Here is a 15,108-nt window from a genome sequence, read left to right as displayed (position 1 = left end):
AGACAGGGCTGCAAAATGGGGGCATTGCCCCATGATTTCAACCTCCTAGACACATATAGAGGCGTTGAGCAAATCTGAGGGCCACTGAATGCTGTGCATCCCCCTTGACCTCAGAGGCCGCACGGCGAGTCCTTTATATCTTCGGGTGCTACTGCTCTGGCACTGGGATATGGAGGTGACGACTTAAAAAGAATGGAGGAGGTGCCCGAATAATGGGGGCAGCGTCCTCTCCTCCCTCCCCCCTGGGTAAGGGGGAGGTGTGCAGGAAGCTCGAGGGGCAGGAAGCCTGCAAAAGCCACTGAAATGCCAGCGAAAGGGACAATGGAAAGGGGCGGGGCCAGCGGCTTATAAGCGGCAGGGTTTTCATCTGCAGGAGATTCCAGCTCAAGCAGAAAGACGCCCGCACCAAAGGAGGACCTGTTTCGTTTTGTTTTCCACTCACTCTGCATATAGGACAGTGGAATGGAAAGGCTGGCCGTTGCTGTCGCAGGACAGCCAGGCAGTGTTTTGTTGACTAGTGGCAAGATACAGACTACTAATGAGTCTTGGAAAAGCCAGAAGGGTTTTTGCTCTTCTCGGGACCAGCACTCCTGGGAGGGCCTAAGCGGCAGGGGCGCTGGAGGTATCAATAAGGGCTCAGCTTCCCCTGACTAAACAGCGCCCCCCGAGCCCAGGAACACCTGCAAGGGCAGGCAGGGCTCAAACAAGAATGGTTGGGGGAGCTTTGGCCTACAGGGAACTTGGTTGGGAACGGGGGAGGCAAGGTTTGGACATGCAGCAATCAGCGGGTTGCTGCACCTTCAGAACTATTTTCACAAAGTTTGTTTGCAGTGTTTTGGGTTGTTATGTGGTGAAAAGAAATCTGCTGCCTTTTTATGCCAACAAAGAAAGCATGTCTCATTCTGCACCTTTTCCTTGGTGAGGTATCGAAAGGGGCGAATAGAATGAGCAAGCGTGTTGGTACAGGTATGGACAAATGCCCAGGTGTTATGGTGGTGTCAGGCTTCTGTACGGACATGAAAACTCTCCCATTCCAGCCGCCCCCACACTTTTTTTTCAGGACATTCACTTCCATCTTCAATTGTAATAATTACTTCCCGTGCGTTGACTCACACGTGTAGCTTGTATCGCTGCTGATACCCTAAACCATTATGTCATTATCAGTGCTGGAATTTGCCCATATTTCCTCGGATTCGGCATCCCCCAAAATGGTCTCCTCACATTCAAAATCCACATAAACAAAAAGCCCCTGCTCGAGCCACTGCATTACACCACACCGATCAGCTGCTCCCACGGCTCAGACCTGAGAAGCGCTTGGCTCCGGTTTGTCTATTTTTGTCTGTTTTATTTGTGCATTTACGCACATTAAAGAACGATTAAAGTCAGTTGGCTGCGAAAGAAGCATGGAGTGGATAATTCTAAGTGGCCCTTAAGGGGTGCGGATGCTGGGTGATTAGAAACAGGAGGCATGGAAAAGGTTGCATGCTGTGCGCCACAAAATGGCATCAATTTTCTTTCACTGTTTCTCTACAGAGGATTTTATTTTAGGCCCACATTGCTTCTTGCTAATTGGGGGCTTCAATCCACGGTGGAGAAAATATAGTCCAACTCTTTTTCTCATGGCATATTTGTCAGCTCATGTCATCTGTCTGCAGTGTGATGGTATTTTAGTCCTGTGTTTTTTAACACTTTGTGGCAGACTGTTTCTCGGTTGCCATGACTCCACCTCTAATCCCCTGTATAGCTTGCACACCACTAAACCCCTGTTCTCCGTCCGAGGTGGAATCCCAAAGTATGTTTTCCCCCCTTTTCCCGCACTGGTCTTTACCCTTTATTGGCTATAGGAAGCTGCGATGGGCCAGGTATTGGATCGAATTGTGACCTTGAATCCCTCGTTTTTTTGTCATCAGTCCAAGCACATGCTCTTGATAAGGACAGGCCTGGAGGATGTATGCGAGAGCAGGGACAAAGGGATCACTGTGCTACAAACTGGAGAGAGGGTTGCGCTCAGAACTTGCTTCTCCTTTGACTTTTCATATAATCTATTGGCTGATGTTACCCAAATCTCCTTCACCTTCTTGCCCCCAATCACTCCTCTAGCATCCCTAGCTGACACTCTGGCATCTGCGATTGGTTGGAGCTGCAATGCCATATGCTCATCTCTTTTAAAACCAAAGTCATTTTTTTTCCAATTTCCGATTCTACACCTTTGCCCCCTGTACTAAAGCCTTTCCTCCTGCCCTGCTTATCCATTCCCCATGGTGTTAGGTAAGAATTGATGTAGTTACACTGTGCAAGACTACACCACCCTTATGCGCTTGGTATTAGGTAACCCGCCTTTTGGTATAGGTCTGTACTACACACGTTGGTATCCCAAGAGGGGTCAATGTGAGCTGTAGAGCTGTACAAATGAAACCCATAAATACAAGTAGCCAAGTAACACTTACATTCAAGGTTTCTGTTATAAATAGGTATTTATTTAGTTAACATCAATTTTTAAATAAGAGTTCTTTAAAAAGGCAATAATTTAACAATGTAAATATACTTTTAAATTACTTTTCAGAATCAGAACAAGTTAGTGGATAATCTTTGGATATGCTTCTTACACAATTCCTACACCCTGAGGTGACTTCAATCACAAGGACAGTAATGGCATTTATATATCACACTAGTTATACTTTGCAGATTCTGGAGTTGCAGAAAGGAAAGGTTTAAGGAAGGAAAACGGTTAAACAGGTTCTCAGTAATTGTGAGGACAACTAAATCTTCCAATGAAATCTAGACAAGCCTTTCCCAGCAGTAACAGTCTACAACAAGTTACCACCTCTGAGGGACAAACAATATCAAAGTCAATGGACTAGTAGAGTCTTCAGAGAGCCAGGGCAGCCACAGTCAATTGGAACACAGTCTATGGAGCTGAGCCACTTCTTAGATCAGTCCTGCACAAAGTTAGTTTGTAGAAAGTCACTTGTAGGGTCACAAGCTGTTAAGCCTTTGAGAAAAAGCCAATGCAATTCCCAACTGAGAAAAGCACAGCTAAAAAAGGCAATGAGAAAAGTATCCCAATCCTAAACAGTACCTCTGGTTTGAAGAAGACTGGTGCCGCTGGATTCTGTCTTGCTGCTGCAGTGCAGATCCTCGTTCCTGAGCCTTAGTTGTGGGGATAAGAGGGAGGGCGTCTGAAGGACTCCTGCGGTGGCACCTGGAGGTCGTTGGCAGCTACGTGCTCTTTTCGGTTCAGCAGCACTTTGCAGTTTCAGCAATTAGTAAACAGCACCGTCGTGGATCTCGGATACTGGTTGGGCTTCCTTCACTCCTTGGGTCCTGCACTCTGGTGAGGGGACTCGGGATCTGTTCGTCCTGCTTCTGCCGGGTCCTTAGGAGACTCCAACAGCTTCTAGCCGGATTCTTTACTGCATCAGACGTTTCACTCAACTACGTATTACTCGACCCCTGGCAGTCAGTTCGTGCAGCAATGAAGAAGTACAGCCAGTCGGGGAAGATGGTCCAGTGGAGTTTGTCTCGGGGTTAGTTGTTCCAACTAACCCAAGGGGAGAAGTCGTCCCTTCCGAGGCTTCTCTGTGGAAGTGAAAAGGGAGTTTCAGCACAGCAGCAGGGATTCACTGTGCAATTCAAAGATCAGGAGGATGCAGCAAGCTTTGTTAATGGTTACTTCATCGGTTGTTTCTCCCAGTGGTCGACTCTGCCTCTAGTCCCAAAACTCTTGCCTTTGAAGCAGGTTTTTCCCATTCATGCACAGCCTAGGCTGTCAATCATGCAGAAGGGTGGCTGTCCTGAAAGGATAGCTAGCCAGCCAATCAGGACTGGTTGCATTCAGGCATTCCTAGAGACAAAGGACAGGGGAGTATCGGGACCCTCCCTCACATCCTGTCCTTCCAGACACACTGGAGCCAGAGGCTCGCCAAAGGTAAGACAAACAAAGGCCTCAAATCTGTCTCAACGCATAGAGTAAAACCCAAGAAAGGCCTCACAAACAGAAAATGGTGAGAAAAGAAGTCGGGCCATTTTGACAAAATTGTCACCCATGGGTGTTGTGCTGCAGCAGAGGGTTCAGCCTGTGGTAGAAAAGCAAAATGGCATGAAAAATTAAACGACTGCCACCAGCCATTTAATGTAGTGAGGGTAACGTACAAATGTTACATGATAATGTAGGATAAGGGGCTACTGGGTACCCCCCAGCACTCCACATAAGATGGGGTGTGCTCGACCTACAAAGAGAAAAGGCAAGTAAATTGAATTCACCCAAGAAAAGGTATTTTAACCTTGTGAGAAATCTAGAAGGATTTCTCTGGGACACTGCACTGAAGGTTCTGTGTGTCACCATACAATCACTAGTTGCCTGTGGAATTTGTCACACTCCAAAAACAGTGAAAACACATAATCCAAATCGGGTCAAAACACATGAAAGAGTGAGAAAAAGGTCTCACTCACTCCAGGGTTAAAATGAAAAAGTCCTAAAGTCCAGCAAAAGGGCTGGGTTCTCTAAAGTTGAAGGGAATTAGTACATACGTGAGAATTATCCCTAAGACATGGCTTACATTTTGAGGGTTCTTTTTAACCTGAAACTTCAGCACTTCATCACTTCCTTGCTAGGGCTGCCAAAACGAACCTCCTAGACATCTGTAAAACCCATCGCATCTCACGTTTCACTCATCACCACCCTGGTCTTCAGCAGGCTGGAATCCCTCTTTGGCCTCCTCCTGTGATGCCCCTCTGCTCCTTTACTCCTATCAACAACAAGGTATGGAACCTTGCTGCCCGTACCCTCTCCAACGAGCTCCACGAACCACTTTCAAGCTATGCAGGTATTCATGCAAAATATCTCCTTCCTAAAATTACCTCTTTTTTTATCTTTAACTACATCCATGGGTTAGCCCCGTTCCAAGCTGAATCTTCCTCTCAATACTCAACACTCGGCCCCGTCCACCCTGCACTCTGCTGGCTCCTCGTCACTGGAACGGCCAACTTCCCATACATTAAGGACATTTCAACAGTGGGTCGCTTTAAAAACCCCCTTAAGAAGCACCTTCTCCCCAGTAGGCCGCCCCAGTGTCTCATAGTGCTATCCCCCCACACCCACCCCAAGATAATCCTCAGCCACTGTTCCCACTGGATTCCACATCTGCACATGACTATGAATAATGAAGAACCATTTAACATCTGTTTTATACTCTCTCCTCTTGCACTGTTTCTAGTTCCTTCCCAACCACCAAACTAACTACTTTAACATGACTGTGTAAAAGCGCACATACCAAAACAGTCGGCTGTAAGACTGCTAGCCTGCCTTGTTTCTGACCAACAAAGCCCATGACTTCCTTGTTAGTCAAATTTCTAAAGTTTATTGTTTTTTCTATGGTTGCAAGCTTCCAATGTATCCAGATAAGTTTGGGAGCCTTTGTCCTCAGTTATCCTGAAACATTCCACAAAATCGTTTGAATACATTGTTGGATGATTTTCAAGACTAGGCCATGAGAGGAAGAACAGGAAGGCAAGGGTTTCCCCTCAGAGAAAGTCTGGATCAAGGGATGCACACAACCTACATTGAAAGCGTGCATGTGTGTTTTTGCTACGATTTAAAAAATATGCCATGTTGTTTTTAATAAGGCATTCACATGAGGGCATGTAAGACAGATCACTGTTTTTTCTTTCCTTAGGAATTCATTCCTTCCCATCTGGCTACGTCTCCTATTTTGTTAGAGGGATTCACTCTCATCCAGGCGCAGCTCAAAAGGAACTCCATTGACAGACTGAGGAACATGGACTCTGCGTGCCCAGGTCAGGCCTCCACCAACATGCATCTGTCTCAGAGCGGGATAGAGAGTTCCACGCAGGGGGGCTCCGCCAAGAAGAGGAGGCGAAAACGACGGAAATCAAAGCTTAGCAACGTAAAAAGAGACGACAACGGAGACACCACAGAAGAAGAAGAGGACATGTTTCCTATCGACATGAGCTCGGACGAGGAGAATGAGCCACTGGATCATGCAAGGTGAGCGCATTTCATGGGAGATTCTTTGATAGCTTTGTTAAAAGTATTTTGAAAAGCGCCAATATAAAGCTCTCCCCCCCCCCCCTATACTCACCAAGTGTCGCTGATTTGGAAAGCAACATCACACTCGTTGAGTACCATGTCATTTTTTCGTCACCACAAAGTAGAAACCTCTTCTGGAGCGTCTTTGTGGGTTACCTGTTGCAATCTTTGCAGATGTTGCAGCCCACCCGCATCCGGAGTTATTCTCCATTGAACAATCACTAGACATATTTTGCAATGTTTTGGTTATAGGAGAATGAGGAACGGTTTTGTTGAAGACAAGCTGTTTCAGAAGAGGAAACCACAACATAGTGAAATAACGAACACACAAGAAATGGATGCTTAAGGTTTGTCCCTTCTAAATGAGACATAGCCAACTGAGTATGTCAGCCATTGCTGAAGATAGGACTATATGAGCCACATTGACCTGATTACTTACAGGTGTTCCGATCTTCATCTGCTTTGCTCGTTTAGTAGAGCCCTGGCAATAACATTGTCCTCGTCAGGACAGTTGGCCCTTGGATGTGAGGAGAGGACCTGAACAGTGCCAGATGAATTGGAGGACAGTGTGGCATCACTTGGGGACCATATCCCCCTCTTGGGCCAATTGTCCATAGTAGCACTGCATCCCACCAGGCTTGCACCTGTAGTGGCGATGCAGGTTTGCGCCTGACCGTGGGGTTCTTACCTCTAGGTGAGACGAGCCGAGCCACCAATGCAATCTCTTTCTCTGCTCTGGGGGAACAGTCACGTGTTTCTCCAATACTTCTGAGGTTGGTGACCAAGCTGTTAGGATGTAGAATTTCAGTTGACAAAGGTGTAGTTGTGGCCGTGTGATTGTGACGGGTGTAGATTCCAGTAGGCCCTGCATTGTCAGGAAGATTTAGCACTTTGCTTTGTTTGAGGGGGGCAGTGACGATGTGTGGATGGCCTGGTTGCGAATTAGGTTTGATTTTTTTCAGTTTAATTGGGAAAGCAGGCTGTTTTAGGACTTTGCACTTTATCTGTATGTGTCGCTGAGCCTTTGGAAAAGTGGGAGAGTGGATCAGTAAATCATTATAGCTTTGCTGTCGCAACTCTTAAGTTAAGGTTGGATAGTGTGTTGAAATGGAACAATACGTTCCCCTCTATTCGTTTTGATCATTGCCAGGTTTGGCCGGCTACTAAATCGGACAGATCTGATTAGGCATGCAATTGTGGGCAAGAACTTGGAAGAAGGCATTTTTTCACTTTCTGATAATGGAGAGCTCCGACAGGGAAGTGTAAAGTTTAGAGCTTGATTTCTCTAAATGTTAGGCACACATATAATATGAAGCTGTGCTTCAAACTCTTGGTTACGCACCTGTAATGCCAGCATGAGTGCGGGAGGTTGTGGATGGGGGTTCGCGGCTGCTGTTCGAATCCACTGGTGATCTGCGCTAGAGCCATCCTGAGTATATCCTGTGTAAGTCAAGAGGCCTGTGTTCAATCTCTTTGAAAATCGCATTAGCAAATCTCAAAATATTAAGTTGTACGCAAATGTTAAATTATGGATATGTCTGACATGAGCATATTGCTCGTAATGTTTAATTTGACAAAAATGTAGGAGCATGCGAATATGCAAAACACTTGGAATGCTACAAGCAGAAGCATATGAATATGCAGAAAACCTTTAATGTAGAACAGAAAAAATCTTATAGTGAATATGTGCAAAGTGTAATATCACAAGCTACCACAAGCACATGAAGAAGCAGAACACTCCTAGTGTGTGATATGAGCAAGCATACGCATGCAGAAAGTCTTGAAGTTTAATAACACAAACATAACACTCCTAATGTGTATATAATGAACAAGCAGAAGCATATACATACTTAAAAACTCATACTGTGTGATGTCATATATACGAAGGTACAAAGGCTACCAGCAAATGGGATATTACCTTTGCCCTAGCATCTCTCTTCCTCGTCACAGTCCCTCATTATCTGTGCATCCCTCTTCCATGTAACAGTCACTATTACCAACACATCCCATCACAGTCCCTCATCACCATTACCCCAGCATCCCCATCCTCATCACAGTTCCTTATTAACCTCGGCCCAACCCCATCCTTGCCAAAGTTCCTCCTTACTACTGCGCCCGTCCTCCTCATCATAGTCCCTCATTAACCCCACATATCTTAACCTCGTCACAGTACTTCATTGCCGACAGAACCTCATCCTCATCACAGTCGGCCATTAACCCTACAACCTTACAACCCTCATCTTTGTCAAAGTGCCTAATTACCCCACAACCTTCATTTTCATTACAGTCTCTCATTTACCGGGTAACCTTCAACCTCATCACATTTCCCCATTAACCCTACCGTGTCATCCCCAACCTTGTCACTTTCCATCATTACCTCTGCATTCCCATTATCACAGTCTTTCATTACCACTGCACCCCTTATTCTTTACCCTAACCCTCACATCCCTCCTTGTCACAGTCCCTCGTTGCCCTTACTCCTGGAACCCTTATCCTTGCCACAGTCCCTCATTGCCCCTGCATCCTTAAACCTCTTCAGTGTCCCTTATTACCACTGCATCCATCATCACCACTGCATCCTTGTCACTGTCACTCATTACCCCCACATCTCTCACCCTCATCACAGACCCTAATGGCCACAGCATCCCTTATTGTCGTCACAACCCCTCATTACAACCACATACCTTATCCTCACCATAGACTCATTACCACTGCATGCCTCTTCCTCGACACTGTGCCTTATTACCATTTCATCCCTCATCATGGTCCCTCATTAACACTGCATCCGTCATCCTCACCATAGTCCCTCATTACACTGCATTACCATCCTCCTCAGAGCCCCTCATTGCCCTTCCCCCGCCATCCCTCATCCTTGTCACTTTCCCGTATTACCCCTACCCCAGCATCCCTCATACTCATCACAGTCTCTCACCCCTAGCACCCCTTATACTCATCAGTCTTTCATTACCCTTAGTACCCCTTATACTCATCGCAGTTACTCATTACCCCCTCATCCTTGTCACAGTTCCTCATTACACTTAACCCATAATCCCTTATCCTCATCATAGACCCTCACTATATCCAGCGTCCTTCATTTCATCACAGTCCCTCATTAGCATTACCCATCTCTCATCAATTTGACAGTCTCATATCCTTTTCCCGGCATCCCTCATCCTCATTATATCAGACATCCCCCATCCTCATTGCAGTGCCTCATTACCCCTGATCACGGCCCCTTATTACCCCGGCAAACCCTTCTACACGTCGCAGTCCTTCAATACCTCATCAGCCGCCCTGATCTTCATCACATTACCTCATTACCCCAGCACCCTTCATCCTTGTCACAGTTCCTCATTACCCAGTTCCCTATTACCCTTGCATCCCTAATACTCTTTACAGTCCCGTATTACTCCCTCAGCCCTCATGCTCATCACAAGCCCCTCATTGCCCCTGCATCCTTCATTCTCATCACCTCATCACAAGTCCCTCATTGCCCCTGCATCCTTCATTCTCATCACCTCATCACAAGTCCCTCATTGCCCCTGCATCCTTCATTCTCATCACAAGTCCCTCATTGCCCTTGCATCCTTCATTCTCATCACACACCCTCAGCGTGCATCCTTCATTCTCATCACCTCATCACAAGTCCGTCATTGTCCCTGCATCCTTCATTCTCATCACCTCATCACAAGTCCCTCATTGCCCCTGCATCCTTCATTCTCATCACCTCATCACGAGTCCCTCATTGCCCCTGCATCCTTCATTCTCATCACCTCATCACAAGTCCCTCATTGCCCCTGCATCCTTCATTCTCATCACCTCACCACAAGCCCCTCATTGCCCCTGCATCCTTCATTCTCATCACACACCCTCAGCCTGCATCCTTCATTCTCATCACCTTATCACAAGTCCCTCATTGCCCCTGCTTCCTTCATTCTCATCACCTCATCACAAGTCCCTCATTGCCCCTGCATCCTTCATTCTCATCACCTCATCACAAGTCCCTCATTGCCCCTGCATCCTTCATTCTCATCACCTCATCACAAGCCCCTCATTGCCCCTGCATCCCTGCATCCTTCATTCTCATCACAAGTCCCTCATTGCCCCTGCAACCTTCATTCTCATCACCTCATCACAAGTCCCTCATTGCCCATGCATCCTTCATTCTCATCACCTCATCACAAGTCCCTCATTGCCCATGCATCCTTCATTCTCACCACCTCATCACAAGTCCCTCATTGCCCCTGCATCCTTCATTCTCATCACAAGTCCCTCATTGCCCCTGCATCCTTCATTCTCATCACACACCCTCAGCCTGCATCCTTCATTCTCATCACCTCATCACAAGCCCCTCATTGCCCCTGCATCCCTGCATCCTTCATTCTCATCACAAGTCCCTCATTGCCCCTGCAACCTTCATTCTCATCACCTCATCACAAGTCCCTCATTGCCCATGCATCCTTCATTCTCATCACCTCATCACAAGTCCCTCATTGCCCCTGCATCCTTCATTCTCATCACCTCATCATAAGTCCCTCATTGCCCCTGCATCCTTCATTCTCATCACCTCATCACAAGTCACTCATTGCCCCTGCATCCTTCATTCTCATCACCTCATCACAAGCCCCTCATTGCCCCTGCATCCTTCATTCTCATCACAAGTCCCTCATTGCCCCTGCATCCTTCATTCTCATCACCTCATCACAAGTCCCTCATTGCCCATGCATCCTTCATTCTCATCACCTCATCACAAGTCCCTCATTGCCCCTGCATCCTTCATTCTCATCACCTCACCACAAGCCCCTCATTGCCCCTGCATCCTTCATTCTCATCACACACCCTCAGCCTGCATCCTTCATTCTCATCACCTTATCACAAGTCCCTCATTGCCCCTGCTTCCTTCATTCTCATCACCTCATCACAAGTCCCTCATTGCCCCTGCATCCTTCATTCTCATCACCTCATCACAAGTCCCTCATTGCCCCTGCATCCTTCATTCTCATCACCTCATCACAAGCCCCTCATTGCCCCTGCATCCCTGCATCCTTCATTCTCATCACAAGTCCCTCATTGCCCCTGCAACCTTCATTCTCATCACCTCATCACAAGTCCCTCATTGCCCATGCATCCTTCATTCTCATCACCTCATCACAAGTCCCTCATTGCCCATGCATCCTTCATTCTCACCACCTCATCACAAGTCCCTCATTGCCCCTGCATCCTTCATTCTCATCACAAGTCCCTCATTGCCACTGCATCCTTCATTCTCATCACCTCATCACAAGTCCCTCATTGCCCATGCATCCTTCATTCTCATCACCTCATCACAAGTCCCTCATTGCCCATGCATCCTTCATTCTCACCACCTCATCACAAGTCCCTCATTGCCCCTGCATCCTTCATTCTCATCACCTCATCACAAGTCCCTCATTGCCCCTGCATCCTTCATTCTCATCACCTCATCACAAGTCCCTCATTGCCCCTGCATCCTTCATTCTCATCACCTCATCACGAGTCCCTCATTGCCCCTGCATCCTTCATTCTCATCACCTCATCACAAGTCCCTCATTGCCCCTGCATCCTTCATTCTCATCACCTCATCATAAGTCCCTCATTGCCCCTGCATCCTTCATTCTCATCACCTCATCACAAGTCCCTCATTGCCCCTGCATCCTTCATTCTCATCACCTCATCACAAGTCCCTCATTGCCCCTGCATCCTTCATTCTCATCACAAGTCCCTCATTGCCCTTGCATCCTTCATTCTCATCACACACCCTCAGCGTGCATCCTTCATTCTCATCACCTCATCACAAGTCCGTCATTGTCCCTGCATCCTTCATTCTCATCACCTCATCACAAGTCCCTCATTGCCCCTGCATCCTTCATTCTCATCACCTCATCACGAGTCCCTCATTGCCCCTGCATCCTTCATTCTCATCACCTCATCACAAGTCCCTCATTGCCCCTGCATCCTTCATTCTCATCACCTCACCACAAGCCCCTCATTGCCCCTGCATCCTTCATTCTCATCACACACCCTCAGCCTGCATCCTTCATTCTCATCACCTTATCACAAGTCCCTCATTGCCCCTGCTTCCTTCATTCTCATCACCTCATCACAAGTCCCTCATTGCCCCTGCATCCTTCATTCTCATCACCTCATCACAAGTCCCTCATTGCCCCTGCATCCTTCATTCTCATCACCTCATCACAAGCCCCTCATTGCCCCTGCATCCCTGCATCCTTCATTCTCATCACAAGTCCCTCATTGCCCCTGCAACCTTCATTCTCATCACCTCATCACAAGTCCCTCATTGCCCATGCATCCTTCATTCTCATCACCTCATCACAAGTCCCTCATTGCCCATGCATCCTTCATTCTCACCACCTCATCACAAGTCCCTCATTGCCCCTGCATCCTTCATTCTCATCACAAGTCCCTCATTGCCCCTGCATCCTTCATTCTCATCACACACCCTCAGCCTTCATCCTTCATTCTCATCACCTCATCACAAGCCCCTCATTGCCCCTGCATCCCTGCATCCTTCATTCTCATCACAAGTCCCTCATTGCCCCTGCAACCTTCATTCTCATCACCTCATCACAAGTCCCTCATTGCCCATGCATCCTTCATTCTCATCACCTCATCACAAGTCCCTCATTGCCCCTGCATCCTTCATTCTCATCACCTCATCATAAGTCCCTCATTGCCCCTGCATCCTTCATTCTCATCACCTCATCACAAGTCACTCATTGCCCCTGCATCCTTCATTCTCATCACCTCATCACAAGCCCCTCATTGCCCCTGCATCCTTCATTCTCATCACAAGTCCCTCATTGCCCCTGCATCCTTCATTCTCATCACCTCATCACAAGTCCCTCATTGCCCATGCATCCTTCATTCTCATCACCTCATCACAAGTCCCTCATTGCCCATGCATCCTTCATTCTCACCACCTCACCACAAGTCCCTCATTGCCCCTGCATCCTTCATTCTCATCACCTCATCACAAGTCCCTCATTGCCCCTGCATCCTTCATTCTCAGCACCTCATCACGAGTCCCTCATTGCCCCTGCATCCTTCATTCTCATCACCTCATCACAAGCCCCTCATTGCCCCTGCATCCCTGCATCCTTCATTCTCATCACAAGTCCCTCATTGCCCCTGCAACCTTCATTCTCATCACCTCATCACAAGTCCCTCATTGCCCATGCATCCTTCATTCTCATCACCTCATCACAAGTCCCTCATTGCCCATGCATCCTTCATTCTCACCACCTCATCACAAGTCCCTCATTGCCCCTGCATCCTTCATTCTCATCACAAGTCCCTCATTGCCCCTGCATCCGTCATTCTCATCACACACCCTCAGCCTGCATCCTTCATTCTCATCACCTCATCACAAGCCCCTCATTGCCCCTGCATCCCTGCATCCTTCATTCTCATCACAAGTCCCTCATTGCCCCTGCAACCTTCATTCTCATCACCTCATCACAAGTCCCTCATTGCCCATGCATCCTTCATTCTCATCACCTCATCACAAGTCCCTCATTGCCCCTGCATCCTTCATTCTCATCACCTCATCATAAGTCCCTCATTGCCCCTGCATCCTTCATTCTCATCACCTCATCACAAGTCACTCATTGCCCCTGCATCCTTCATTCTCATCACCTCATCACAAGCCCCTCATTGCCCCTGCATCCTTCATTCTCATCACAAGTCCCTCATTGCCCCTGCATCCTTCATTCTCATCACCTCATCACAAGTCCCTCATTGCCCATGCATCCTTCATTCTCATCACCTCATCACAAGTCCCTCATTGCCCCTGCATCCTTCATTCTCATCACCTCACCACAAGCCCCTCATTGCCCCTGCATCCTTCATTCTCATCACACACCCTCAGCCTGCATCCTTCATTCTCATCACCTTATCACAAGTCCCTCATTGCCCCTGCTTCCTTCATTCTCATCACCTCATCACAAGTCCCTCATTGCCCCTGCATCCTTCATTCTCATCACCTCATCACAAGTCCCTCATTGCCCCTGCATCCTTCATTCTCATCACCTCATCACAAGCCCCTCATTGCCCCTGCATCCCTGCATCCTTCATTCTCATCACAAGTCCCTCATTGCCCCTGCAACCTTCATTCTCATCACCTCATCACAAGTCCCTCATTGCCCATGCATCCTTCATTCTCATCACCTCATCACAAGTCCCTCATTGCCCATGCATCCTTCATTCTCACCACCTCATCACAAGTCCCTCATTGCCCCTGCATCCTTCATTCTCATCACAAGTCCCTCATTGCCCCTGCATCCTTCATTCTCATCACCTCATCACAAGTCCCTCATTGCCCATGCATCCTTCATTCTCATCACCTCATCACAAGTCCCTCATTGCCCATGCATCCTTCATTCTCACCACCTCATCACAAGTCCCTCATTGCCCCTGCATCCTTCATTCTCATCACCTCATCACAAGTCCCTCATTGCCCCTGCATCCTTCATTCTCATCACCTCATCACAAGTCCCTCATTGCCCCTGCATCCTTCATTCTCATCACCTCATCACGAGTCCCTCATTGCCCCTGCATCCTTCATTCTCATCACCTCATCACAAGTCCCTCATTGCCCCTGCATCCTTCATTCTCATCACCTCATCATAAGTCCCTCATTGCCCCTGCATCCTTCATTCTCATCACCTCATCACAAGTCCCTCATTGCCCCTGCATCCTTCATTCTCATCACCTCATCACAAGTCCCTCATTGCCCCTGCATCCTTCATTCTCATCACAAGTCCCTCATTGCCCTTGCATCCTTCATTCTCATCACACACCCTCAGCGTGCATCCTTCATTCTCATCACCTCATCACAAGTCCGTCATTGTCCCTGCATCCTTCATTCTCATCACCTCATCACAAGTCCCTCATTGCCCCTGCATCCTTCATTCTCATCACCTCATCACGAGTCCCTCATTGCCCCTGCATCCTTCATTCTCATCACCTCATCACAAGTCCCTCATTGCCCCTGCATCCTTCATTCTCATCACCTCACCACA

The 15,108-nt window shown here is 47.7% G+C and overlaps 1 protein-coding gene across 6 annotated transcripts in view; it reads left to right on the top strand.

The window, feature by feature from the left end:
• Positions 1 to 15,108, top strand: part of LPIN1 (lipin 1) — a 369,397-nt gene that overhangs the window by 63,817 nt on the left and 290,472 nt on the right. For all 6 annotated transcript variants that reach the window (XM_069605954.1, XM_069605950.1, XM_069605951.1 and 3 more), the window contains exon 4: positions 5,676 to 6,007. In XM_069605954.1, coding sequence (XP_069462055.1) covers positions 5,676 to 6,007 — 332 coding nt within the window. The remainder of the gene's footprint in view (positions 1 to 5,675; positions 6,008 to 15,108) is intronic.

The sequence above is a fragment of the Ambystoma mexicanum genome, chromosome 4p, assembly GCF_040938575.1.
Source record: "Ambystoma mexicanum isolate Mex_15411 chromosome 4p, UKY_AmexF1_1, whole genome shotgun sequence".
NCBI lineage: Eukaryota > Metazoa > Chordata > Amphibia > Caudata > Ambystomatidae > Ambystoma > Ambystoma mexicanum.
This window is presented reverse-complemented; position numbering and strand designations above follow the sequence as displayed.